The sequence below is a fragment of the Mirounga angustirostris genome, unplaced genomic scaffold (genome assembly GCF_029215605.1).
Source record: "Mirounga angustirostris isolate CCGP_5_RB_7025 unplaced genomic scaffold, mMirAng1.0.hap1 SCAF_4, whole genome shotgun sequence".
Classification (NCBI taxonomy): domain Eukaryota; kingdom Metazoa; phylum Chordata; class Mammalia; order Carnivora; family Phocidae; genus Mirounga; species Mirounga angustirostris.
In genome coordinates, this window is record NW_026991712.1 from 75,822,489 (window position 1) to 75,845,593 (window position 23,105).

General features: G+C 43.9%; 2 protein-coding genes across 3 annotated transcripts in view; one reads left to right on the plus strand and one right to left on the minus strand.

The window, feature by feature from the left end:
* The window catches only part of TCEA1 (transcription elongation factor A1), an 89,913-nt gene extending 79,693 nt beyond the window's left edge, over positions 1-10,220 (plus strand). The window contains exon 11 of the mRNA XM_064588325.1: positions 10,141-10,220. Coding sequence (XP_064444395.1) covers positions 10,141-10,205 — 65 coding nt within the window. The 3' untranslated portion in view covers positions 10,206-10,220. The remainder of the gene's footprint in view (positions 1-10,140) is intronic.
* RGS20 (regulator of G protein signaling 20) overlaps positions 1-23,105 on the minus strand; it is a 46,074-nt gene that overhangs the window by 21,952 nt on the left and 1,017 nt on the right. Inside the window, exon 1 of one of the 2 annotated variants that reach the window (XM_064588328.1) lies at positions 22,395-23,078. The exons of the other annotated variant lie outside the window; for it this stretch is intronic. The gene's annotated coding sequence lies outside the window, so the exon portion shown is untranslated. Of the gene's footprint in view, positions 1-22,394; positions 23,079-23,105 lie in introns of those variants that run through there. 2 annotated transcript variants of the gene reach the window in all.

The window sequence follows — 23,105 nt, forward strand, 5'->3', positions numbered from 1 at the left end:
TAAGCTCAGATTTCTTTTTATCCAAGGTTTTTCAGAAGTTTATTTTTAATTTCTTGACTAGCCTGTCATTAGCTTATATATATTTTTGCACTGATTAGAAAATGTGGCCCCTATGACTTTCCCACTTTTGACTATATTGAGATTTGGGGGTAACTTTCAAGGTTTAAAAGGATGTAGCTTTGCTTACCTTTAGTTTTATGTTTTCCAGAATGTCGTATAAATGAAATCCTACAGTAGGTAGCCACCTCTAGAATTTTCCATTCATTTTCTGGGATCATGATGTCATTGGGATGCAAGAACCCATTAGCCTGGTCACTTGCCTCACAGTGGAATCATTACCTCCCGGACCAGTGGGGTCTCTCTGATTCTTTAAATATTTTGGAAAGATTCTTTAAATTGTAATACAGATAAGAAGGCTGTCGACACATTTAAAACATCAAATGTTTCACAAGAAAGATGGTTTATGAGTGGGAGGAATTGTTATGCAGCCCTCTCATCTGAGATAAGGAAGAGTGGGAATGGGGTGGGCACAGAGCACAGGACATCTTGCATCCTCACTACCCAGGAGCTCAGTCATTCCCACACCTTCCTTACCAGATGTTGCAGAAGTAACCGATTTGTGTTTTGCCCTTCCTCGGCTTTCACAATGAAGGAGTTACAAATGAAGTCCAGCCGGGGTGGGAGGTGAAGGCCGAAAACTATTTCTGGTACTCTGTAGCTTTAGCAACTCCAAATATACCGACTCTCTAGGCTGACTACAAATTGAGCGTGAGACCCTGAGCGTGAAGCTTCCTCTTGCACTACAATGGCGCACGCAAATTGTCCCTTCTTTCCCGTCATGCCCTGTAGCTCTCTCACCCTGTTCAAATGATTGGGTCTGTACCAGGAACAATGCTCCCTTCCTCGGAGCCACTTCTGTTCATCTGCCTTGCACTGCTTGCTGACCTCTCACTGCCAGTGGCGCCGAGCCCCATCAAAAGAGCGGTGGTGATACTCCAGGAATATTCTCTGTGCTGCAGCCTCAAGAGACGCTCTCGTTTCCTTGTTCTGCAGTAACACTGCTGAGTATTTCACAGCATTTCTCCTAATTTTACCCTGATTTGGATCTTCCTGCCATTTAAGTTTCCCCAGCCTGGAAAAGCTTTTTCTAACATTATTTTGCCCTGGATGCACGATGAGTTTTCACAGATGCCACCTGTAGGTCTATATTCTACATTCTCCTCCACACTGCCACAGGGCAAGCACACCCAGGGTGTGCTCAGCAGCCACGTGGCAGACGGCTGAGTGTGAGCCTCCTGTAGGTGCTGCACACGTTTGTTCTTCAAGTTGGGCGCTCACTGGCCCGGGGCAGTGGAGGAAGCTAGGATCCAGGTCCCTCTCAGAGGGCGCCTAACTTCCGAAGAACTGGAAGAATTCAAGTGACCAGGCTGGGGAAATGGAAGTGTTCAAAGTCCTTACACAAGTTAGAGGGAGGTGCAAATTGGGTGTGATCAGCACTGGGCTTCCAGGACCTGAAGGGGGTTGCTTCTGAGGGTGTTTGGCTTTGAGGCTGGTTAACCCACAAGACGTCTCTCTCATTCAAGAATCTATGCCATGAAGCTTGAAAAACAGACCAACTGAAATCAGCAGGGCCCATCCCTTCACTCCTGAACGCTCCCTGGGTTCAGCTACTTAGTCTGAAGACACCAACATGTGAACGAAGCTTTCTCTGAGTCACAGAGTCCAAGCGTTAATACCAGATCACCTGATGCTAATTAAGTCACAACCAAGCCCACTGCCTGCCCAAGGCTTCTGCCTGTTACTCTTAGCTGCTGGGAAATAAGCTGAACCCAGGTCAACAGTGATGTTTCCATTTTGTTTAGCTGGATCCTGAAATAAAACCATTTCAAGTTTGAGGGAATGTTGGCACATTACCCTGTGGTACAGTCACCACCAGAAAGAAGTCCAACTCACTCCAGCTCATGAAATATTAATGAGGAACTGGAAGTTACTTGCACTGACTTCTACATAGTCAAATGGACCAAAACTCCAATCAGAGCTGTATCTTCCACTTTATGTGACACAGAGAGCTAACAGTTCTTAGGAGCTCATGGGTTAGTGGGAGATCTTAGCTCTTCCTCTGTGCAAAACTATGAGTCTTCAAAAATTTTTGTCTTTTTATTGTCTGAATAATTTGGGGGCTATTTTAAGAAAAAGCTAGTTCATTGTTCTAGGAGGGGAAGTCAACTGAAAGCTTACTAATAACAATAGACATTTTAGAATTAGAATTACTTCCAGATGGATGCTTACACATGTCCTCACCTCTTAAAAAAATACGTATGTTACCATCTGTTTTGCAGTGTCTCTGAATGGAAATCTTTACTCTCCTGTTTAAATAGCTGCCACCAAGTTTAAGACTATAATAGTAATGTCTTTCTCTTCTTTTCTGCTGTTATTAAATGGATGTATTGTATAACTCAACTTTTATGATGGCTGATGGGAAATATTAGAAATAATAAGAGTATGATCTGAAGGGAATTAATCAATTATGCATGTTTTAACTTGTTTTCTTAATATCAACCAACAATTAAAGAACATTTTGCGAGTACTGACTGAAATCTTTATCCCGGGCTTTCCTTATCCCAAGAGACCACGGGGAATTTCTCAAGGAGAATGGAGATGGGTGCATTCCCAATGATAACCTAGGTCAGGGGCACCTTTGTAAGTACTAACTGCGTATTAAAATCTTTTGTCTGTGGGGCTGCTTTAGGAAATCTTCAGATCATGAAGGAATGTGTCAGGCAGTCATTAACGGTTTGCTTGAGAATTTCTGCCAGCTTTTTTACTGTTTCTCAGCAAGGAACAGGCTCTCTCACAGGAATATATGAGTGAATTGCTGCAAATTACAGAATTCAGCTTTTTCATTTTCATGGCAATCCATAACCTAACTATTAAAACAGGGAATGGCACACACATACCCCCAGAAGAGATACAATAATGAAGAAAATGCCAAGTGTGGTGATCATATGGCGCAACCTACATTGTTGATGGGAGTTCACACTGGTACGACCCTTTGGAACACTCACACAATCCACGAAAGCTGACCATATGCACACCCTCTGACCCAGCCATTTCAGTCCCTAGTATCCACTCCCCAGAGAGGTTGCACCAAAAGCATGCATTAGGATATTCTTGGATGTCCTACACATAATCGCCTAAAACTACTCAAATGTTCCTCAATAGTAGAATGGATAAATTGTGGTATATTCATACAACGGACTATGATTCAGCAATGACTGATCTACAATTACCTCAAGATGTGGACGAATCTCACCAACAACGTTGAGTAAGAGAAGCCAGGCAAAACAGACTACCTACCGCATGGCTCCATTAAAAGAAAAATACAAGCCCTGGCAAAACCGTTGTCCACTGTTAGGAGTCAGAGCAGCGCTTCACCTCAGTGAGGAGGTTTCTGGGAACCTATAATGTACTGCTGCCATGGTGCGGGTGTGGGTGCGGGTTACAGGGCTGTGCTGAGGTGGTGAAGACGGATGAAATCCTATGTGCCCTTTTCTGTTTGTATGGCATGGTCTTAAAGAAAGCTAAAATGAAGACAAGGCAGGCTAGAGACATGATAATGACAGACGGGTGGAAGAGAGGTTTCTAATTATCTGGATGACTGTCACCTGCCAGGGCATCTGACGTCATGAGCCTTCCAGGGACCATGAGGCAGGGGAACAACGCGCCTGGGAAGATTTGGCAGCACCAACAACCTGCACGCCAGCCTCCACGTGCTGGCTTGCCTCCTCTCTCCTCTTCCAGCGCTCCTTCTTGGTTTACTCTTACTGCAAGGTGTTTGCCTTGTGCTTTCAATGTTTTTGACCCTTCTGTCAGAGGGCCAGAAAGCATTATGGAGGAGGAACTTTTCAAAATGTGTAATAGTGATTGAGATGGTGTCCATTTCATACAGAAATCCTACCAAGTTCTTGGCATTAATCTGGAGCCCAATAAGCACAATCACGGCCTTGTGAAAGATTTTTGTGTGCTCTGGCATTGTTGGATAGTGTCCACAAGACACTGGGAAATGCTGGCAGGGATATGCTCTTCACATCCTTCCTGGGTGCTTCGTTTCACCGTTTCTCAAATGTGGAAAATATGCCGAGTCTTTGATGATGTTGCAGGAGGATCAGGCAAAGAATGACCTGATTAGGGGGGCGCCTGGGTGGCTCAGTGGGTTAAGCGTCTGCCTTCAGCTCAGGTCATGATCCCAGGGTCCTAGGATCAAGCCCCACGTGGGGCTCCCTGCTCAGCAGGGAGCCTGCTTCTCCCTCTGCCTGCTGCTCCCCCTGCTTGTGCTCTCTCTCTCTCAAATAAATAAATAGAATCTTAAAAAAAAAAAAAAAAAGAATGACCGGATTATAAATCTAGGGAAAAAGATTAAAAATATGACCATGTTGTTTGTTTTCAAAGGGTTTTCCTGCTCAACTGGTCACACATGTATTGAGCTCCAGCCGAAGCAGTCTGTGTTGCAGGTGGGGGGTGGGTGGGGGAGCTGCGGGGTGAGCCTGCCTGTCTCTGCCAAGGGCTTATGTTCTAGGCAGAGAAGCACAAAACCATGACAACAAATAGGTGAGATGCTAAAATCATTGATACCCTATAGCGTGATGAGGGGTTGTGGCCAGGGAGGGTCTCTGAGCAGGGGACACCTGAAGTGAGACCAACGATGTGGAGGCGGGTGCATACAAATGTTGAGGGGGGGATGTTTCTAAGAAGGAACTGCAAATACAAATGATACTGGCCCGTCCCCGGAACATGCAGGAAGGGTGGTGAATGATGGAAGGGATGGAGGGCGCTGAGGACACATGAGTCAGGGAGATGAGAATGGGCTGGAGGCCTCAGAGACCAGAGAATTTCTGGAGGGGAGCACCAGAGTGAGCCAATGGATGGGTCACAGGCATGGGTTTCAGGACGAGGTTTCTGAGGAGGTGCAGTGGGTCATGGCTGACCCCACGGATGGTCACATGAGTGAGGGCAGAGGTGTGGGAGGGGAAAAGCCTTCTGGAACTGAGAAATCAAGAAGCTGAGAGACCAGAGGGGAGCACAGATCATTTACAGGGATGTTGAAGAAACAGGGAATGAAGACAGGGCCAATGCTGGAGAGGAGATGATGCCCACGTGCTAGAGTCTTCTACCTGAGGGCAGGGGCCAGAGGGTGAGCAGATGACGGAAAGGAGCAGAAGCAGAGGTTCACTCTAAGGACATGCATTTGAAAGAAGTATTTTCTTTTTTTTTAGTTGTGGTAAATTTACATAACATAAAATTTATCATTTTAACCATTTTTAAGGGTACAGTTCAGTGACGCTAAACACACTCACACTGCTCTCCAACCATCACTACCATCTGTCTCCAGAATGTTTTCATCTCCAACTGAAACTCTGAATTCATGAAACACCAACTTCCCATCCCCACCTCCCCCCAGCCCCTGACAACCACCATTCATTCTACTTTGTCTCTAAAATTATGAGTCGTCTAGGTACCTTGAATAAGTGGGACCATACAGTATTTGTCGTTTCACGTCTGATTTATTTCACGTAGCATCATGTCTTCAAGGTTCATTCATTTTGTAGCTCGTGTCGGAACTTAAGAGTAGGGTGTTGGAGGGAAGAATGTTTTGGAAGTGGCCACAGAGACACCCACCTAACTTCTAAGAATGGAACTAAGTGGTAGAACTTCAGTGGAAAAACATCTGCAATTACCAGGGCCATGGGGGAAAGTGCTGTCTTCCGAGAGTAGCCAGATTTCAGTGAGAGAAGGAAGGGATGGTGAGACACTTGTGAAAAACTGGGGCATTCATTCTGCTGGCAGACTGAGTTCCAGAGAGCACTGTGGGCAGGAGGCAGAGGGGCGTGTGATGGAGCCAGATCACGGAGGTGCGCATCCCTGTATTGACCAGGATCAGAAGCCAAGTGGGAATACCAGGTTTATTTGGAGAAGTCCTGCAAGTCTTGGGCTGGCACTTAAAGAATAATCATTGAACAATAATGAGCAATTGAGGGGCGCCTGGGTGGCTCAGTCGGTTAAACATCTGCCTTCGGTTCAGGTCATGATCCCAGGGTCCTGGGTTGGAGTCCCACATCGGGCTCCCTGCTCAGTGGGGAGTCTGATTCTCCCTCTGTGCTCCCCCCCACCCTTTCAAATAAATAAAATCTTAAAGAATAAATTAATAAAAAAATAAAATTGATCCAGAATTTCTACAATGGTGTGTGGCGACCTGTGTCATGTAGGGAACAGATCACGGGGCTTCAAGTTAGAGGGTCTACTTCTACTCTGACCTTTGCCATTCGTGTGACGTGGACCAAACTACTTCATCCTCCTAAGCCTCCACCTCCTCATCCAGATATCAGCCACCTGGAGACCGGCTGAAAGTCGTAAATGAGAGAATGCCTGTGAGAGGTCTCTGAAAACTAGTTAAGTGCTACTCTAATGCCGTTATTATTATTAGTTGAACTTAGTACTCACTGATGATATGTCATGTAGAAGACAGAATGACAAATATGGGAAGTCCTTAAATTGTGTGTGTATATGTGTTTTTTTTTTTTTTTTAAAGTAGGCTCCACGCTGGGCATGGAGCCCAACCCTGGTGGAGCCTGAACTTTCGACCTTTGATCAAGACCTGAGCTGAGATCAAGAGTCAGACGCCCAACCAACTGTGCCACCCAGGTGTTCCTAAATTGTGTGTTTTTAAAAAAGGATTTTATTTATTTATTTTCAGAGAGAGAGCATGAGCAGGGGGAGGGGTAGGAGGAAGGAGGTGGATGGGGAGGGGCAGAAGGAGAAGGAGAAGCAGACTCCCTACTGAGCAGGGAGCTCCACTTGGGACTCGATCCCAGGACCCTGAGACCATGACCTGGGCTGAAGGCCAATGCTCAACCGACTGAGCCACCCAGGTGCCCCCCCCCCAAATTGTGTTTTAAGATCATAAGCAAATCCATCTTATACCTTTGTATCTATATTTAGCAGAGAGTGAAACAGCAGGGTCCCCACTTATCCACCCTCAGACATCTGGCCCCTGGACCATTCACAAACCTAGAAGAAACCTAAAATGCCTCCTCCTGCTTGCAAGTGGTAACAAAATAGCTGAGAAGAGGAAGAATGGGGAGACCTTCAAAGAGGAGTGTCGTTGTGTTAGCTTGCCAACCAGAGCTAAGGAGCTTTTGCACATTCACCGGGGAAGCCTGGGGAGAAAACCTGCTTGAGCCCTGGGCAGGAAGAGGTCCGAATCCAGCCCTGACTTTTCCACTGTCAGGCTTTGTGACTTCAGCAATGGGCCACCTTCCCAGGCCTCAGTTTTCCTGTCTGCCAATTGAAGGATGATCACTAGCTTTTCTTCTTATTCTAAGATGCTATTAGACAGGTGAAGCATGCAAACATTGCTGAGTGAAAAAAGCCAGATATAAAAGGCCACATACTGTAGGGCTCCTTTTACATGAAATATCTAAAAGAGGCGAAGCTGTAGAAATAGAAGGTAGGTCAGTGGTTGCTAGGGGCTGCAGGACACAGGGGCTTGGTGGGTGACAGCTGGGGGTGTTGGGTTTCTTCTCAATGATGAAATCATCTAATGTTCTAAAATGGATTATGGTGATTGCTACACACTCTGAATATATTAAAAGCCATTGAACTGTACACTTTAAATGGGTGAATTGTACGGTATTGTAAATTATCTTCCAATAAAATATTATTAAAATGCTGTTACTTTATATAGACTTGTCACCTGAAATGAATGTAACACTGTGTCAACTACAATTAAAGCAATTTTTTTTAGATGCCATTTTTCAATTTACTTTAAAGGCAGCATGTCCAAAAGAGCAGGGATACTGGTTGTAAGCTCAGCTCTGGCCCTAACGGGGTGACTCTACATAAGTCATTCGCCCGTGCTGGGCTTCTGGTGGCGGAGTCTTTCCCACTTGCTGTTTCGACAAGTTAACGGTCACTGGGCATGGTATTTAACTGGGCATTGTTAATTATGTTAGGTATGACAAAGGAATTCCATGACTTAGAGCCAAGACACATGAGGACAAGGAAAGAAAAATACGGAGGGAAGAAGAATAGGGAGAGAGAACACGGGGCGGGGAGGAGCAGGTGTGCTGTATAGTGCGCTGGGAACAGCGACGCACCAGTAACACAGGCTCACAAGCGGCGACGGGGACAGGGCTGTGGGCGCATCGTAGGGCGCTGGGGTGTAGTCGGAGCGTGGACAAGCTGCCCGACTCCCGGAGGAAATGCTACACCATGGCCCAGAACTGTGTACAGTGCCTAATATTTAGAGTTTTTCAAGTCTGTATTTGAAAAAGGAAGTGTCATGAAAATAGTTCCCCAGGGGCACCTGGGTGGGTCAGTCGGTTAAGCATCTGCCTTCAGTTCAGGTCATGATCCCGGGGTCCTGGGATGGAGTCCCGCATCGGGCTCCCTGCTCAGCGGGGAGTCTGCTTCTCCCTCTGCCTCTGTCCCTCCCCCTGCTTGCATTCTCTCTCGCTCTAACAAATAAATAAAATCTTAAAAAAAAAAAGAAAATACTTCCCCAAACATCATGTTACAGTGGGAAATTCAGATGAACATGCCAGTCACCTTACATAGCATTTCAGTGCTCTCTTGTATATGGAAGTTGGTTGGTACAAAGACCCAGAATGCAAGCTCTTTCCCTGGTTAAAAGCACAACAAGTGCTCTTTCGGCCAGAGAATGATCGCGTTTATAGTCTTTCCTACCAACAGTGGAGAAGTGGTTCCCAAAGTGCATGTGGAGAAACAGAAATGCGGGAAGCTTAACTAATTACATTTCAAATTTTATTTGATAGAGAAGATAGTGAATAAGTGCAATTAATGTTGCATTGGCCCTCACTGTGTTCAATCTTGTGCATATTTCATCTCTCTCTCTGGTGTTGAAATCTAAATAAATCTAGGGCCCAGAGGGTATCATGTATTATGCATGCTTCAATATAACCCTAAAAATGTGAACTGAAATTTGATGTGATTTTAAATCCTCTACAAACTCACACTTACGGAAGTGTCTAAAGTAAGGATGAAACATTAAGAGTGAAGCCAGTTTCTTCTTTGGTTCTGAGTGATACAAGGAATATACCCTCCCAACAAGAAAATGGATAAAGCCCCTCTGTGCTCTCCTAATTGCCCCCCCCCCCATTCTCAGGTACACTCTGGATACCTTTCCATACTAGGACAGGGTCTGGAAACATCTGATATCCTCAGATGCATTTCTGGAGGTGATACAGTGTCCTCAACCCAGAGAGTTCTCCAAATTAACAATGTGGAGGGGAAATGCAACATTATCACCATCATCCTTGCTCAAGGCCAGCCAGGGAAGCTGCAGCCAGGAGGAGGCTGTGAAAGGGCAGGGATGGGAGGGGTAGGAGGGGTGGAGGAAGTAGGGGTGCGGGGGGTGTGGAGGACTGCAGATCAAGGAGGCCTTCCAGCCCTGCTGAGGGACAGGACATCAAAGGGCCGGCCTGGAGCACACACAGTCAAGATCCTTTGGCAAACAGAGGCTCCTGTTACCCTTGCTGCATATGCCCAGACATACCTTGTGCCTGTTAGCCACTCTGCAAATGTTGAACTGACCTACCAAGCTTTCGAAAGGCCCTTAGGAAATAATGTTCTTAGTATGACTAAAAGGGGCTGGTCATACAGACACGGTGCCCTTCTGATGCGATGCAGTAGGAAGTTCAAGCACCACCCAGGAAGTCACTGAACTAAGTCACTGAACCTAAGTCTATTCCAGGCTTTGGATCTGACATCTAGTTTGCAGAAATTTAGGAAGCAGAGGAACAAGTTCAGCATCATGAGGAAGAAGTAAATAAATTCATGATATAGGACAATCCACGGGGCAGTGGCTCCAGTTTCTTCCCCAGGTTAGTGTGTGAAAAAGAAGATGGAGAGTAGACGAAGCAGACAGAGACTATGGAGAAACAATGTGATATGGCTAGTGTTAGGGACTGAATTGGGTCCCCCTCATTTTTATGTTGAAGTCCTGATCCCTAGTACTTCAGAATGTGACTGTATTTGGGCACAGGGTCTTTAAAAGCGGTGATTACAGTAAAATAAGGCCAATGAGGTGGGGCCACGATCGTAACTGACTGGTGTCCTTATAAGAAGCAGAAATTTGGACACGAGAAAGACACGGAGGATGCACGTGCACATACAGGAGGAACGTGTGAGGACAAAGAAGTGTATGTGCCAAGCCAAGGAGAGAGTCATCAGGAGGAACCAAACAGGCTGACACCTTGATCTTGAACTTGTAGCCTTCAAACTGTGAGCAAATAAATTTCTGTTGTTTAAGCCACCCAGGTGGTGGTATTTTGTTATGGCAGCTCTAGCAAATGAATACAGATGTTAAGTGATGCTAAAATAGTGTTAATTTTGTTGGGTATGACAAAGGCATTGCTATTATTATATGGACATTATATTTTTAAATGCGCTTATTATAAGATTATTAGGTTTCTTAAAAGTAACATTTTTATTTTAACTGTCTTTTAATGAGTAACATTTGTAATGAAGCTTCCTATCATTGTCCCAAAGCAATTAGCTGGAACTATGGAAACTCTTACGGACAAGGCCTCCTTCTTTGAGCACAAGCAAGAGTTAAGTCCTCACCCAGGGCTGCAGAAGCCCCCCACCACTCTGGTCCAGTCTGCTGGGGTTTTCCTAACCCATTCTGTTTATGCTGGCCACAGATCTTACAGACATTAGGCCTGGATGACTATTTGCTAGTTGAAGAACGAATTTTTCACCAATTACAGCAGATGGGTTGTGAAATGTGTTAATGTACATGCAAATTAAGGATAATGAAAGTGTACAAAAATCTGTGTTCCTAAGTAAGTAACTAGCCTTCTGGACTCCTTACAGGTCTGTCTGGGCAAATTTTTCTGCCGTGTCTCTTTTTCCACAAATTCTACCTTCTCCACGATCCCTCAGGGGATAGAAGCATTGGATCCTCAAACTTTGCCTCATGTCCATTATTAGGTGTTTTCATCTTGTGATGAGAGCAAGCTCCCATCCTATTTAAAGCTTTTAGACTGTAAGTGATTTGAATCTCTGAAAGCCTCTAGCATCTGAGTTATACACACAGACTTTGTGCATATTATTTCCCTCGGGCCCTTCTTCCTTAGTACTTTTGGGGCTTGTTGAATGCCCTTAAGTTTTCCTGTTCACATGAAAATGCTGAATGTTAAAGTGGTGGATACCAAAAGGAACCTTAAGTTAGATCCTCTGACTTCATTTCCTATAGGAGATTGTCTTTAACTGAATTTTTGGTCTTGTTTTTTCTTAAAAGTGCACAGTTTTTCTTTTCTTTTTTTTAAAGATTTTATTTATTTATTTGAGAGAGAGAATGAGAGATAGAGAGCACGAGAGGGGAGAGGGTCAGAGGGAGAAGCAGACCCCCCGCTGAGCAGGGAGCCCGATGTGGGACTTGATCCCTGGACTCCAGGATCATGACCTGAGCCGAAGGCAGTCGCTTAACCAACTGAGCCACCCAGGCGCCCGAGTGCACAGTTTTTCTAAGAAATAACACTGCTAGTGGTTGAATGTCAGATTTACTTTCATACAGACGGTTTCCTACAAAAATGTAGTAATACTTCACACCTACGTTTAGGTTATAGATGAGAGGGAGGCAAACCTTTCCTGTAAAGGACCAGAGAGTCAATACTATAGCCCTTTCGGGGGCCTTATGGTCCCTATAGCAACATCTCAGCTCGGCCTCTGTTGGCACAAAAGCAGTCACAGACATCATGTCACTGAATGAATGTGGCGGGGTTCCAATAAAACCTATGGACATTGAAATTTAAATTTCATAACATTTTTCATATGTCATGAAATATTCTTCTTTTGATTTTTTCCCCCAGCAATTAAAAAATGTAAACATTGAGCTTCCTAACACATCTAGATGCTGGGAGGGTGGTGTTCCCACAGAGGGCATGGAAGCTCCACACACCTCCCCCCATGCCTGTCCTTGGTATCTCTTCCCTGGGCTGTTGCTGGGTTACTGACTTCCTCCATGCAAGAAGGAATGCTGCTAGCAGATTGCCTTTGGATTTGAACTATGATTCTTCCCTGAGTCCCCAACCTGCCAGCCTTAACCCATCAAGATTTTGGATGTGCCAAGTTTCCACAATCATGTGCGCCAATTCCTCAAAATAAATCTCTCTCTCTCTCTCTCTCCATACACACACACACACATATAATTTTTAAAAAATGTAATAACCATTTTTAGTGTGCAGGTCATACAAAAACAGGCAGCAGTCTGGATTTGGCCCATGCACCCTAGTTTGCTGACCTCTGTAGTAAATATATAGAAACTCTCAGTAGATTGTTCACAGATTTAGACAAGGAAGTGCAGATTCTAGGGCAGTAATATCCCATTGATTATGCCAAAGAATTTCCCACTATAACCTCATGAGAATGTATGTACCACAGCACAGCAAGCTACATATCATAAAGAGTCTAACAAATGCTCATTTCTGCCTCCAGCCCAGGCCAATCCCTTCATTTCAAAACACATCAAACCAACTGCCTACTCACCGCCACGGTTGGAGGTTTTGTGGACATCTAAGACTTTAGGGTCTCAAGACTCAAGAGTCTCCTCTTCTGTCCCCTGTTTCCTCTCTAATCTTCTCCAAGTCCATACATGGTGCCGCCATCCACCCACATGCGAGCAATCACCTTGATTCTTCTCTCTGCTGCTCAGTCATTGGCAAGCTTGCCATTCCAGATTGGACACAGGGTCTACTCACTTCCCTCCAGTTCCACTGTCCACCCAGCCCAGGTGGGCACCATCTCTTGCATGGACCACTATAGAGAGCCCCAATACCCCTTGTACTTTATTGCCTGCAGATTTTCCACTACAGTGGCAAGAGTTGAGTAGTTGCAATAGAGACCACATGGCCCATAAAGTCTAAAATATTTACTGATTACAATAGAGTCCACATTTTGTGAGTCCCCTCCTGTGGCCTTCAGTGGCAATCGATGACACTGGAAGAAAATCTAAACTCTTTATCAGAGCCTACTTTTTCCACATATGGTTTCCAAATAACGCAATTTCTCCTTTATCTATATAAGCAAAGGTAGTAGTAATCACACCTTACATTTAATTCGTGAAATGACTCCGTGGAGCAGATTTCAAGATCCCATTTTATTAGTGGGGAATTCACACTCACAGAGCTTGTGTGATATGCCCAATTTCCCAAAGTCAGTCCCCAAACAGACTTAAATCTAGATCATTTGGCTCTAGGCTCAGGTCCATCCCACCACCCCATAGTGCCTTGCTCTTCACACCACAGCTGTGCATGGGCCACAGTTAGACAGGTTTGGGTTATTTTTGGATGCCCATCCGTAAATGCCTCTGGAGTCGTTTTTCTAGCAGGGCTGCTTCTCATTAGAATGGAAACTCCAATGTACCACCAGTTCCATACTCTCGTAGTGTTCCCAAGACAGTCTCTGGGGGCTGAGCTGATGTAATGTTTTTGTCTGCTCTTCCCAGCGTATGTGTGGGAGAATCTCTGGTCCTCAAGGTTCTGGTTTTCTACAATTTGTGCCAAAATAGCTACTGAATTTTAGGTTCCCATCCCCCCTCGGCATGAAGTGTTAAATAGAAATGTAAAACAAACATCTAAAACTGAAAAAAATTCAAAGAACTGAAATGGTTAATGGTTATGCATTTTGGCCTATCTGTAGTACCATAGTTATTTGATAATATTTTTGTGAGACAATATAAGGCAGTTAGATACAGAGATCCAGAAATAAAACCCCTATCCTAAGGGATACATAAAAAGGCTCAGAGAGTGTCTGACTCTTGATTTTGGCTCAGGTCATGATCTCAGGGTCCTGGGATAGAGCCCTGTGTCGTTGGGCTCCATACTCAGTGGGGAGTCTGCTTGAGGATTTCTCTCTCTCCCTCTGCCCCTCCCCCCAGCTCGTGCTTTCTGTCTCTCTCTCTAAAATAAGTAAATCTTAAAAAAAAAAAGGCTCAGAGACCAGTTTTTTTTTTTTTTTCATTTATTTATTTATTTGAGATAAAGAGAAAGAGCAGGATCAGGGGAGCAGAGGGAGAGGGAGAAGCAGTCTTCCCACCGACGAGGGAGCCAGACACAGGGCTCGATCCCAGGACCCCGGGATCATGACCTAAGCCTAAGGCAGATGCTTAACCGACTGAGCCACCCAGGCACCCTGATGACCAGTTTCCATTAAGAAAATATAATCTAGGGGCACCTGGGTGGCTCAGTTGGTTAAGTGACTGCCTTCAGCTCAGGTCATGATCCTGGAGTCCCAGGATCGAGTCCTCAGGGAGCCCACTTCTCCCTCTGATGCTCCCCCTTCTCATGCTCTCTCAAATAAATAAAATCTTCAAAAAAAAAAAGAAAATATAATCTATATGTAGCTCCTGATTCTCAGAATACATATGATATATTTTAAATAAATAAATGTTCTATCTAAATTAGTATTTATAGTTTTTTTAGGGGGGTAGAGGAAGAGAGGGAGAGAATTTTAAGCGGGACGTGGGGCTCGATCTCATGACCCTGAGATCATGACCTGAGCCAAAATCAAGAGTTGGATGCTGAACTGACTGAGCCACCCAGGGGCTCCATAAATTAGTATTTATAATTTTAATACATTCATGATTCTGAACACATCACGGAAAGATAAGGAAAAGAAATAAAGCCTTTTCTTTCATTTATGACATTTGTTTAATATGCCCAGGTGAGTTTTTCACTTTATTAGATTTTGCAGAATTTTACCTTTTTCATACCTTTTTGCACCCCTTCATTCACCCACTGTTAACCCAAATTTATTCAACATTGTCTGGTCATGATGTTCAGATGTTTTTGTTAGGAAGTACTTGATTTCACCGAAACAATAGCACAATCTAACTAGTCATTTAAAGGGCCAGAAGTGACTTAACTTCAACAAAGCCTTAGCTCTAGTAGGAATTTGATAAATTCCAGTTTGTTGCATAACCAGATCCTATAATTCTTATGCTTTGACTTAAATCTGCCCACAAAACTGAATTTGGAGGTCAGACCAGCGAAGCCCACTCTCACTGTGCTGAGGAACTAAAGACATTGTGGCCTTGGGGACACAGACCTGAGGTGCTGTCGTGCTCTCTCGGGTTAGGAGATGCCTGTGTATCCCAGAAACACCCATCTGCCTCTAAGACTACTATTTTCACCTTCTATTTCACCTTCTATGTTTCCATATACTAATGTAGTCTTTTTTTTTTTTTAAGATTTTATTTATTTGAGAGAGAGAGAGAGAGAGAGAGAGAGCATGTAAATGAGTGGGGGTGGGGGGTGGGCAGAGGGAGAAGCAAACTCCCCACTGAGCAGGGAGCCCAATGCTGGGCTTGATCCCAGGACCCTGAGGTCATGACCTGAGCTGAAGGCAGACGCTTAATCGCTTAATCAATTGAGCCACCCAGGGGCCTCTAATGCAATCTTTTTTTTTTAAAGAAACAAATGCGTAAGTCAAAATAAAAGTGTGGCTTGTAACAGAAAATTTAATATGAAGATTAATTATATTTGAATCATTCATGGAGATAATGTTAAAATTACTCCTAGCCCCCACACAGACTCTCCTCTCAAAAATGAACCAGCTGTCCTTTCCAGAGAATACTGGCAGACTTTTTAAAGTATTTCTTAATACTGTTTTCTTATTGGCAACATCTTATAATAAACCATATTGATATGACACCAAGTAGTCAGTTGTAGATTTACAGAGAGCAAACTATTTTGAATATAATTCTTTGTTACTAAATTTTATTTATTTTGTGGTCTTATAAAACACAAAAATTTTGGCAAAATATGAATTCATAAACTTATTAAGTAATATTTTCATAGATATTAAGTCATAAGTATAGGCTTTTTATATATTAAAAAAAACTTTTTCAGAACCTTGTTTGAATGGTAAAAATCTTAAAATCTGTACCAGATAGAAATACATCAGTATAAGTGTTTAAAATAAAATTATACATATTCAGGGGCCTAAAATAATGATGGATAAATATTAGAGGAATAATGATAACAGGTTCCACTTACTGAATGCTCTCCTGAACCTTCTGCTGCACATTTTTTACTATAAAGTAAGTGTAATTGTTCCTATTATACATATTCAGAATTGGAGGTTCAGAAAACTAAGTGAGCAAATCAGAATTCAAACTTGGCTTTCTTTCATACCAGAGCTCATGCTTTTTACACTATGTACCTGCAATGTGAAGCATAAAGAGTTGCAGGGATCATACCATACTTCTTTTCCTTCTAGCATTTTTAAACTCATAAAACATATAGTACACTTTATAGTTGTAAATGGCAAGATTTTTTTAAAAGAGCAAGATTTTTAATGTTAATTTTTTGAGTTATATTGGAAACAAATGACGTTATAGAAAGATAAAAATATGATCCAAAGATAGAAAGAAGGAAAAGAAAGAAAAAAGAAAGAAAGAAAAAAAAGAAACTTAATTCAGGAAAAATATCATCAAGAAAAAAGACAATAGGTCAGGGCAGACCACAGTTTCTTTGCACCAACCAAAAGGTCATATAAATAGAATCACATTTCTAAAGACATCAAAGAGCTGTGGAAGCAAAAAGATTAAATTAACTGAAATTTCTGAGAGACGGAGCTCTTCAAAAGCGAGCAGTCTGTCATCAGGTGTTTTTTCCCCTGAGGGCACTTGCTGACTCTAGGCTTGGGTTGAGAATATAAAGGAACTCCATAGTCTCATGTGGGAGAGCCAGTCCCCATGTGTAACAAGGCCATCCTCAAAACACATGCCTGGCCTCCTCAAGACATTTACCAGATATGGAAGCCACCTGGGGAAGGTGGGCACAGAAAGCAAGCTCAAAACCTCTGAAGGGGATATTAAGTTTCTCAGTCTTTCAAGACTGAGGAGTTAGAAACCCACTAGGCTCTAACTCTGAAGCCCAGGAGAAAACGCTTGAAAAATGGGAAAAAGCCAGAGGCTACCTATGTCTTATTAAAATTGCAACTGGCCCAAAGTCATTCCAATACCTGTTAGTACTGAAGTGGTTAGCCCCTCATCCTCACACAGGAAACCCCTCCAAGGGAGAGTCCTTGCTGGTGGACGATATTATCTGAATCAACACAGTTTCTTTGTATATGATGTGTACATATAGTAAACATTAGGAGGTATGTGAAGAGACAGAAAAATATGACAGAAGAAACAAATAATAGATATAGACTCACAAAAAATATCAATATTGGATTTAGTAGATGAGAATTCGTTGGACAAAACTGATGAAAAGATGGGAGAATTTCATCAGAGAATTTAAATGTATTAAAAAGAATGAAATAGACTAATACATTGTGAACAAAACACTTTCTGAAACTAACATCTCCCTGGATAGCTTGACAGAAGCCTGGGCACAGCAGAAGACAGGTTAAATAAAATAATGCATAGGTCAAAAGAAAGTATTCAAATGGAAGAAAAGAGAGAAAGACCAAAAAAAAAAAAAAAAAAAGGATAAAACAGAGCACAGAATAAGAAACACAGGGGAAGAAAAGGAAAGTCTAACATATGTAGAATTTGAGTCCCAGAAGCAGGAGAGAAAGAGAGAAAACAGGGCGCCTGGGTGGCTCAGTCGTTAAGCGTCTGCCTTCGGCTCAGGTCATGATCCCAGGGTCCTGGGATCGAGTCCCACATCGGGCTCCCTGCTCAGCGGGAGGCCTGCTTCCCCCTCTCCCACTCCCCCTGCTTGTGTTCCTGCTCTCGCTGTGTCTCTCTCTGTCAAATAAATAAATAAAATCTTTAAAAAAAAAAAAAAAGAAAGAGAGAAAACAGGCAAGAAGATGTTGAGTGAACATTTCCCAAAATTGATGAATGATATCAATCTACAGATAAAAAAGCTCAGCGCTTTGAAAGCAGGACAGATACAAAATCACACCACATTTATTCTAACTGTGGCAAGTTAAAAACAAAGAAAAGAATTTTAAATCAGTCGGAGGAAGAGCCATGTTACCTTCAGAGAAGCAGGACTTTTCAACAGAAACTACAGAAGTCAAAAATAATGGTTTGAAAAGTAAAGGCAAGGCACAGCCTGGGATGTGCAATACACACAGACACATGCACATTTTTGACAATAACTTATACCCAGAATATATAAAGAACTCTTCTGAATGAAAAAAAGACAAACAACACAATGGAAAAATAGGCCAAAGACTAGCAGAGCCAGTTTATAATAGAAGATATACAAATGGCCAACAAAAAGATGCTCAACATCATTAGCAATCAGAGAAATAAAAATTTTAAAAAGATTTTATTTATTTGACAGGGGGAGAGAGTGCACACAGGGGGAACAGGAGAGGGAGAAGCAGACTCCCCAGTGAACAGGGGGCCCGATGCGGGGCTCTATTGCAGGACCCTGAGATCAGGACCTGAGCCAAAGGCAGATGCTTAACTGACTGAGCTACCCAGGAACCCCAAGAAATACAAACTAAAACCATAATGCATTACCACTACACTGCCACCAGAATGACTAAAATTAAATGGGTGGACAATGCTAAGTGTTGGTGAGGACATGAAACAATACATTGCTGGTAGGGTTGTAAATTAGTTTGGAGAGCAAAAACAGTTTGAAAAACGGACAGTATCTAGTAAAGCTAAACATACACTGGATCTATTATCCAGCAATTCCACTCCTGGGCATCCAATGGAAATAGGGCTTATGTTTGTCAAAAGACATGAATAAGAATATTAATATTAGCATTATTCATAATAGCCCCATACTAGAAACAACTCAAACGTCCTTCAATAGTGAAATCGATAAATGAACTGTATTGTGTTAGCACAAAGGAACACTGGACAGCACTGAAACATCACAATATGTGCAACAATGAGAGAATGTCAAAAAAATAATGCTGAGCTAAAGAACCAGATGTAAAGAATATGTACTATAAAATTCTATCTGAAGTTCAGAAAAGGCCCAGCTAATACAGTTGACCCTTGAACAACATGGGGGTTGGGGCGCTGACTGCCCCCATGCAGCTGAAAATTTGCCTATAAATTTTGACTGTCCCCAAACTTAACTATACAGTCTACTGTATAGCGAATACTGTTCAGTTAGTGTTAGAGGTGACAGGCACAAACCAAACCAAACCACAGAACAAGGTGTACCCCTCTACTTCACTGTTGTGCTGACCTGCTGTTGTACAGCCCAGGACCCCAGGAAGTCAAACTGCTAAGTAACTGCATGAGATGCGGTTGTCTAAATTCCAAATACTAACATGTATTTTTTAAAGGATTTTACAGTTTAGAGAGTAAAATGAAGTAATAAGTAGAAATCGAGCACATCCCAAACCAGAACAGTTAACTGGCTTTAAAAATCATTGAGGTAACTGAAGTAAAATATCACTGCTAGGCAACAGAGCATATTACTCCTATTTCACAAATGATTCCCCATGCAAATAGCTAGAATCTAATCATTGGGATTAGAATCAGGGCAATTTATTCTATGAATCCATCATCCTGTAATATTCCCTTGTGCTTTCAGTCACATCAAACTTTATTGTGAATGGCTGCCACAAAAGCCCATTCGATTGTACTATGAACTGACTCATCCCATGCAGCATTGTCCAGATTCTTGAGCTGCTCAAGGTAAAATTCAGGGACCATCTCAGATAGGTGCCAGGTAGTCAGTGACTCACACTTATTGTACTAAATGCTAAGCTCTGACTCAGAGTGAACCCTGTTAGTTGCTGACTGATACTATACGTATTTGACTAGAAGAAGCTCACACGGTGACTCACCTGGTGGTACACTGAAAACCAATCTGAAATATTCCCAACTGGACAGTGATTCACATTCTAATCTAATTCACATTCACAATCTAATCCTACTGGGACTTGACTTAACACATGTGGTTTCAAAACTCGGTTCTGCTGAACTGGTTTGGGACATTGCTACAAAGTTACTCCCTACTTAATGCCCTGTATTTCTGTCTAAAAACACCTGGTAAGTATGCAGAGGTGCAAAGTCAAGGGTAAAATACCCAGTTCATGCACTGGAGAGAACCATGGTTTCCTTTTTCAAGGATGCAAGCACAGTTCCTAGAAGTGCTTCCTCTGAAGGACACATCATTCCTATAATCCTAAATAACTTTGTAAGGCCAAATGCTCACTTGAAAGGCTCTGCCATTGTCTACAATTCCTAAACTGCTCGTGTGAGGGCCGGACCTTGAAACTACCTGTTGTACCTGTCTGTGGAAGGTGAATATCATTATACTGCCGCATGCAGAAATAAAAGAACTGTAGGATTTTAGGAACTGATATTCAAGTGCTTGGAATGGAAACCATTATTCACCAAGCCACTGTGTTAAAATAAGAAAGCTCCCTTCCCCCTGCTCCCGTTCACTCTTGCTTGTCCACAAAATCTGGCTTAATAAAATCTCCTTCTATGTAATTTTGAAGGCCTTTCCAAAAAAGCTCTCTTAAGTCAGCAGGAAGGAGATTTTAAGAATTTAAGAAAAGCTCAAAAGTCATTTCTAAGGAAAAACTGCTACAAGGGATTAAGAGAATATGCAACCAAAATGTGTACTCCAGCGGGACCCTGAATTCCAGTGCTGGCTCAGCCTCTAGCTTAATCTGTAATCTTAGCCTACTTTACCTAAGTTATGCAGTCCTACCTTCTACGGTGCGGGACCATGATGAAGCTGTGGGATAGTAGCCAAATTACTGTCTGGTCTTTCTTGTGTTGTATATAACACATGCTTGTATATTTTCCCTCATGTAATGACTTCTAGTTTCCTATTTGTTAAAGGTTCATAAATCTGTAGTAAACAGGAACACATCAGTGTGGTGTATAACAGCCTTGGGGGTCGAGTCAGAAGACCTAACTCTAATCCTATTTGGGGCCCTATTTAGCTGGAGATCTCCAGTAGGGACCTCTACCCTCTCTGAATGTTTCCTCAGCTGTAAAATGAAGGAATCTGACTTTTATCATTCTATGTATTTCTTTATTTTTAAAGTGGTCTCTGTGCCCATTGTGGGGCTCGAACTCACAACCTGGAGATCAAGCATCTGAACCTGCCAGGCACCCCTATCTTTCTATATTCTTGATATTATGAGTATTTTGGCTGAAATGTTTACAATCATTTTAGAGAAGTTAGCATTTCTAGCTTCCAAGGTAAGTTTCCAGATTCTTTTAAATACAACTGACCTGGTGCAGTATTTTAATGTAAACCTTGGATTTTCTGTATATACCATGACCTACTGTGTATTTTTTATGCACATCTGTTTTACAAAGTGAAACATTTTTTGAAGGTTAGAGTAATTTTAACAAATGCTGTTTGAAATGTGTATATAAGTATTTCATAATTATTTGAAATAAAAAGGGCCCAGATGGTGTAGAAATGCACTGTATTTAAAATTTACTTATCAACATAGAAAGTATTTACTGTTTTTCTAATTTTGGTGATGGACATCTTCTACTTTATTATATATACTCTTTATATTTACCCCCAAAATACATTTTGTTCCTGATCTTATACAGTATTTTGAAGACTACTTAGCCAATTTTGCATAAATACAGTAATAGTAATACCAGCTTTTGTTTGGTATGTAACAGAGCTCTTCATTTTACAGATGATAAAACAAAGGCACCAAAACGTTAAGTTTTGCCTGAGGTCACACAGCTAGGCTGGGATTTGAATCCAGACAGTTACAGAACCCAGAGCTCTGACCTATCAGGCAATACTGCCTCTCAAATGACGAGCCATGGGCCTCCGCCAGGTTCACAGAAGGAAAAGAAGGGAGGAGAGAGTTTCCCTCTAGCGCTCTCCTCCTCCTGGATAGAAACTGCATTCACTTTCACTCCTCTAACTGTCCGCTGCTGGCCGCGAGGGTGCTGCACTAGCACCCAGGGGTCCCAGCCGCGCCCGCGTCGCCGGCTCCGAGCACTATCCACCGCCGCGTCCCGCCCGCCGCTGGGGTCGCGCAGGGCCCTGGCTGCTTGCCCGGATTTTCCTCCGAAACTGGCGAGTCGGGGAAACCCATTCCTGTCTTGGAGCGCCGCCTCCCGCAGGGCCCTTTCCCGCCCACTCACCACCCACGCTGGGTGGGCAGGTCGCAGAGCCGAGACTCCCCAGTGCCCACCGCTTCCCGCCCACTCCCCCGAACGTGGAGCACACAGACCCCTCCCGCAAAGGCCCACCCGCTCCGGCTAGCTCCTAGGCCCCTCCCCCCGCCCACTCCCCCCAGCTAGGGGAGGGGAGTCGCCACGCACAGCCACCCTAAAAGGTCCCCCGATCCCTTCCCGCTGGCGCGACGCCCCTCTTAGGTCCCCCGCGCGCCCACGCCCCCTTCCAGTCTCCGCAGCCTGGCCGCCGCGACACGTTCCAACTTACCGAGCGCAGCTCCGAGAGTGCGGAAGACTCAATCGCCCGGGTTTGTTCAAGAAAAACACCCGCGGCGCCTGCACCTTAACCAACTTGGCGCGGGCCAAGGGTGGGCAACAGTTCAGTCCATTAGGTTTTCAAGAGCGTAAATGCGGGCACCGAGTCAGATCCTCCAGGGCGCGTGTGCAGGCACTTCCCGGGTCCCCCGCCTGAGTTGCGCTTTTCTTAAAGGGAGGTTCTGCGATTCAGGGAGTGTCTCCTCTTCCTACCTGCGCTCAAACTGCCCGCCTCCGGCGCTCGGCCCGGTGAGAACGCCTACGTTTCCACCTCCTGGAGTTCCCCCGATCTACTTCGGGGGTCAGTACGCATTTTAGACTTTAAAGTCTAGGCTCTCGCGTCCCCTACCCACTCACTGACCCCAGGCCACAGAGGCTGAATCCTGCGGACGCCCTGCTGGACCCGGCAGAAACTGATCCTGGTGGTTGGACGCCCCCCTTCAGACCCAATCACACCCTAAGCCCATTCAGCCCCACAATACGCACTGACTGACCTCCGGGGCTGAACCGGCGGATGAGGAGACCGACCTACACCCGCTCCCCCCATCGCGCCGACGACCAGAGCTCCAAGTGCTGCCCTGCGTGCGCGCCCCGCTTGGCCCCGGCCACCTCCCAGCCCGAGGCCTTAGAGTGAGTCCGAGAGGGGGAAAGAAGGATTGAAGAT